Here is a 5,288-nt window from a genome sequence, read left to right as displayed (position 1 = left end):
GAAGGTAAGGTACGTCGTCGTGGTCCCCGATGCCACAAGCGTATAACCATACAGTACATCCTCAGCACATACTGGCGGTAGTAGCGCACGTATCATGACGTGCAGCACAAATTAGGAACGACATTTCAGCACAAATTTTAGAGGACTACCTGGTGAATGAGATTGTTGTACTCCTACTGTGCATGCATGATGCAACCGGCGCGACCAAAAAACAGTCTAACTTAAAAAAAGGCGGCCTGCGCGCGCCATAAGTAGGCAACAGTGCAACAACTGAACTTTCGGAAGGAAAAGAGCGTATTATTGGGTGTTGCATATCATTGTACATCACCATCATTGCACCATATAGCTTGCCAGCCATCATGGAAGCAAACTCATGCCCATCTCTGCATGCATGCATGTATCAGTTCTTGCACTACGAGCTAGCTAGCTACGACTAGATCGATCGAGACACGTACGAAGCTAGAAGGAAAGAAAAAGTTTACATGATCTAATTAAGCCGAAGCAAACTCCAAACCTGGCGCTAAAAGAGCTTGAACATAGCTTTGGTTGGAACAAAACAAAAGGTGGGAACAAGAAAACATAAAGTCCGTACGCCTGTCGTCGTGAGGATGATCGATCGACGCATGCATGCATGCGTTGCGTTGCTACTCCAAGAACGTCTCCATGAGGTCCGAGTAGACGCTGCCCTCGTGCTGCGCTCGGTACTCCATCCCTTGCTGCTGCTGCTGCGGCGCCGGCCCCGTCGAGGCCGACACGGACGGGGACGGCGAGTTGGACGAGCTCATCCTCGCCGGCAACGTGAAGCTCCTCTTGAACTTGGCGCTCTGGGTGTTCTCCATCCTCCTCGCCTTGTTCGAGTGGCTCTCCAGGCTCAGGTACTCCTCCACGTTCTCCGCGCCGCCGTGCCCTGTCTGCGCGTCCTGCGCTGGCTTCCCGTCGTCTGCGCCGCCTCCACCACCGCCGCCGGGGCCGCCGTACAAAAGCTTCGAGTCATCTGAGCGCCCGGTGAGCGCGGTGAAGAAGGACAGCCCGTTGGGCCACTTGAGGTCGCCGTCGGGCGCCTCCCCGGGCTGCATCTGCTGCTGGTGCTGGTGTTCGTCCAGGTGTGGCGGCTTGCCATGCTGCGACGGCGCGAGGTGGTACATGTGGCCCTCGTCCTTGCCGCCCCCGCCGCCCGGGTAATGCGGCATCGACGACCTCGCTGACGGGTGGAACGCGGCCGGCCCCGGCGGGAACAGGGGCGACGCGGCGGCGTGGGGGAGCTGCGGCTGGCCCGGCCAGTTGAAGAGCTGCGGGGGCGGGCGCGCCGGCGGCGGCTGCTTGAGCGGGAAGGACGGCGTGGAGGAGGCGCCCCGGGAGGAGGAGAAGAGCTGCGAGAGGAAGAAGCCCGACTGGTAGCCCAGTGACTCGAACATGTGTCGCATCCGCAGCACGAAGTGCAGGTCCTCCGGTATCTGCGCACGTACGCACAGTGGCACACATCGCTTAGCGTTGGCACGTCAACGTCGGCGTGCTTGCTTGACGACCAAAACGACAAAATGATGCATGTAGTAAAGGGCAAAAGGTTTGAAATTTGCGAGGGTGCGCTGCACTTACGATCTTGCAGGAGCCCAGCTGCAGGAGGCCATGGCCGGCTTGAATCACGGCGATGGTCTGCAAATCAAACGTAATAATAAGTTTATGAAAACTAATTAATCTTACTCTTGTATACGCTACTACTACCAGCTAAGCTAAGAAGAGGAAGTAAATTAAAGATGAATGGTAGAGATGGGAGTGGGGCATTGCCTGGATGCCTGAGGCGAACTGGTCGGTCCATTCCGTAGGAAGCTGCAAAAGGAAAAGGCGAGAGGGATTTGAGTAAGTGCATAGGAATAAAGGCTAGCCGTGACTGCGATCGCGGCGCTTGTTCTTGCCGATAGCCGCGGATGCTCCTAAGCATCCAATTCTTCTCTTCTTTTTGGGAGCAGATTTGATTTGATTCAAAGCTTGCAAGCTCCCGAGAGAGACAGATGTCTCTCGATCGATCTCTTTATTTTTTCCATGGAGTGAGTAAAAACTTGAAACCTACCACTGCGTATACAGTACTGGTGCTCATTTGGGAGCGATTAATGTGGCGTACTCCTAAGCAGGGGACTCCCCCAACCCAACTCAAAGCAGGGAGAGATGCATGGACTGCGGAAAGAAAGAGAAAGAAGGAGGTGGTGGGGACAGGGTTGATGATGGTACATACGGCATCAAAAGAGCTCTGCCAGTAGTTGGCGATGTTGGGCTCGCATTCAGAAGGTTCCTTGAAGACCCATTTGTGACACTTATCAGATGCCACCTTTCCCATCAGCCTGCAACCGGACGCGTCCAAATCAAATCAAAACCGACTTGGCAAATCATGCTCAAAAGCTCAGTAGAACAAAAGTGAAAGAGACCACCAATAACGCAGACACAAACACAACCCCGGAGAACTCTCTCGTCCTCTCTTTCCAGTCTATCATTCTCTACAAGCATGTTAACTACGCTGCATATTACTACTCGTTAGCAAGCTTAATAAACATGTCGTACTGCTTAATTAGTGAAAGTCCTCACTGAATTAGTGGAAATAGCACAAATTCACACTACTTAATTGGTGAAAGCCTTCAGACTTCAGTGGCACCGAAGCAGTCCTAGCTAGTTTCTCAACAGACAGAAAAGACTTCCATAGCCCCAAGCTCATACTACTACAGTACTATTGTGTTTGTGTAGCATTTGCGTGTGCGTGTAGCGTGAGGGCGTTGTTAATCGGAGATAAACCTCGCAATTAACCCACTGACGCGCCGGGGTTTGTTTATGCGGAACGAGGCACCGCCCCACTCCAGCTCACGTGCCGCACGTGACGGCGCCCGTCCTTGGTCCTCGCCCAAAAGACACGACTGACTTCAATGGCTGTTATTCAATCCTACGCGCCCGTTTTGCCCACCCTCCCGCTCCCGTCCCGGCATAATCAGAGTCCCCTCCACGCGCGGTCAGACCAAACCGAACCAAAAACCCAGAGTGCAGAGATTAATTAGGCGTGATGGTACCGCCATGTCAGTGCCGCGCGAATTAACAAGGCCCAAAAGCTGGGCCTGGGCGCGGTAGATACAGAACAAAGTGAAAAGATGAAAGCGCACGCACCCATCCCATCTCCTCCTCCCCTTTCCTCCTACCCTTCTTTGTCTCTCACCACTGGGGTTGGACTTGCGCGCATGGTCACCGGCGGAGGAACTGTGGGGCATCAATGGCGCACAGCCTCGAGCAGGTCCTAGTCGGAGAACAGGGGACGTGACGGGAACTTGCACGAAAACACGCGGGGCTTAATTAGAGGTGGTGTGGTATGGATGGTGGCTAGGGGAGGGGACTGCTAGGTGGCTAGGGGCTGCGAGCGACGACCGGGCCGGGGGGAAAAACTGCACACGACTGCACCTACCCAGTACCCACCCTTCTCCGTAGTTGTAGAGCTGGATGGACATCTTGCTGAAGGCCTTGCGCACCGGGTCCTCGCCCTCCATGTCCTCCAGGCACTCCGCCATCCGCGGCCGGCAGAACCCGTCCTCCCACATCAGCATCCTGCATATACGCGCGCACCGCAACATCAACGCCGGCCCGATCGGTCCTCACATATCTGCCGGACCAATCAATTAGGCTAATAATAGTAAGAAGAGAGTGCACTCACAGGCTGCCGTTGTCGTCGCCGACCTTGCACCCGTTGCCGCCGCGGCACCGCCTGGCAGCACGAGGAACCAACACACAGGATTAGGCGTTAATCAATCAAATCAGTGGCCACCCGCTGCGCTGCATGGAGCTAGATACGCGTACGGCGGCGGGGAGGCTAATAATAAGAAGAACAAGCAGGAGCAGCGAGCGAGGGAGGTGGTCGTGGGGGAGAGAGCGAGTAGGCACATACGGGCGAGGACGGATGGTCCAGAAGACGGAGTAAGTCCAGTCCGAGTTGAGGCAGACGTTGCGGAGCGCCTCGTGCAGCGCCATCATCCCCGCGGCCTCTTTGCTCCGCGCATGATCCCCGCCTCCCCCTCCTGCCGCCCCCGAGCCCACCATTTTTTCCCCTCTCCTTCCCTCCCTTACCAAGGCAGGCAAAGGCGGGCGTCGTAAAAACCCTTGTGGTCGCGCTCGGAGCTCGGGAGGCTAGGCTAGGGGGTGGTAGGGCGCGCCTTCTAGCTACCCGGCCGAGGCTCTTTTTGATCGCTTCTTGGGTTTTTTCTCCCCGTGGGGAGAGAGAGAGGGACTGCGGGCGGATGGGCTAGTAGCTTCGCCGAGCGAGCTACTCCTACTCCCTCTCTCTCCCTCTCTCTCACGCAGAGGCTGGGTCTGTCTCGCAGTCCTTGGCCTGTCTCTCTCTAATTGCTGTTTTTAACTTGGGCAGGGGGCGAGGGTAAACCGAAAGGCGCTCTGCTCCGAGTCTGAGGAGGTAGCCAGGCCAGGCCAGGCCAGTCACTGCGGTCGCACACGGCACCCTATGTTTTCTTCCCTGCGTTGGCGGCCCAGAAGATGGCAGCCAAAAGTAAAAGCGGCTCTGCCGGGTCCCCCATGCCCTTCTATGCCCGGCTTTTTTTTCTCTCTCCCCCGTACCGTTCCAGGGAGGGATGGAGAGGTTGTTCCTCGGTTTGGCAAACTGGGACGGCCGAGGAAATTTTGTTTCTTCCCCGGCATCCTCGGGAAATTTGCGGTTCTTGTTTGAATTGTTTTTTTTTGCGGGGTGAAGGGAGTTTTATTCAAGATGTCATAGTATTACAGTCGAGAGGCCACAAATCCTCAATACAAGGTGGAACCGAGCGCAACCACGCCGCTGTAGTCCGCTCGGCCCGGCTATAGTTGGCCAAACGATCGGCAACTCTATTCTGAGAACGACAAATTTTCAGAGGTACAAACTCCCTATTACTCATCAACTCCTTAATCTCTAGAACCAAATGACCGTAAGCCGAGCGAGTTAGAGCATCGCTAGAGAGACTCGCCAAGGCTTCAGAAGAATCGGACTGAACGACGACTGGGGACTTCGAGTGTTGGATGGCCAAGGCCATGCCCTGCATGAGGGCGTGAAGTTCAGCCTCCGGAGCGTCGTTGCAGTGGAACAGGACTCTGTAAGCTGCAAAGATGATCTGTCCTTGATGGTCGCGTAGCACCATACCGGCCGCCGCTGAGTTATCCGCTACCTGGAAGGATCCATCCACAGTTAGGGCAACATGACCCGGGCTCGGCGCCGGCCAAGGTAGAGGTACATTGTCCTTTCTAGGAAGGACAGATGGAATCGCCGAAGATGGCAT

General features: G+C 55.6%; 1 protein-coding gene across 1 annotated transcript; it reads right to left on the bottom strand.

Annotated features, from left to right (window-relative positions):
* Positions 1–276: 276 nt before the first annotated feature.
* Positions 277–4,331, bottom strand: LOC123071072 (protein RICE SALT SENSITIVE 3). The gene is made up of 7 exons (XM_044494547.1): positions 3,914–4,331; positions 3,683–3,733; positions 3,448–3,576; positions 2,231–2,336; positions 1,786–1,827; positions 1,597–1,653; positions 277–1,454 (listed from the first exon to the last, which is right to left on the bottom strand). Exons 1-7 carry the CDS (start codon positions 4,063–4,065, stop codon positions 645–647), a joined length of 1,347 nt encoding a protein of 448 aa, XP_044350482.1. The 5' UTR covers positions 4,066–4,331; the 3' UTR covers positions 277–644.
* Between the last annotated feature and the right edge of the window lie 957 nt (positions 4,332–5,288).

This window comes from Triticum aestivum, chromosome 3B (assembly GCF_018294505.1).
Source record: "Triticum aestivum cultivar Chinese Spring chromosome 3B, IWGSC CS RefSeq v2.1, whole genome shotgun sequence".
NCBI classification, from domain to species: domain Eukaryota; kingdom Viridiplantae; phylum Streptophyta; class Magnoliopsida; order Poales; family Poaceae; genus Triticum; species Triticum aestivum.
Note: the sequence above shows the minus strand (reverse complement) of the source record. Positions and strands in the feature narration are given on the sequence as shown.

Excerpts from the sequence above, each read along its gene's own strand:
- LOC123071072 (XM_044494547.1), bottom strand. The coding sequence starts at position 4,065 with ATGGTGGGCTCGGGGGCGGCAGGAGGGGGAGGCGGGGATCATGCGCGG. Across the intron at positions 3,577-3,682 it reads GGCGACGACAACGGCAGCCT|GATGCTGATGTGGGAGGACG; the intron begins GTGAGTGCACTC and ends GCGTATATGCAG. Across the intron at positions 1,828-2,230 it reads GGCAGAGCTCTTTTGATGCC|CTTCCTACGGAATGGACCGA; the intron begins GTATGTACCATC and ends TTCCTTTTGCAG.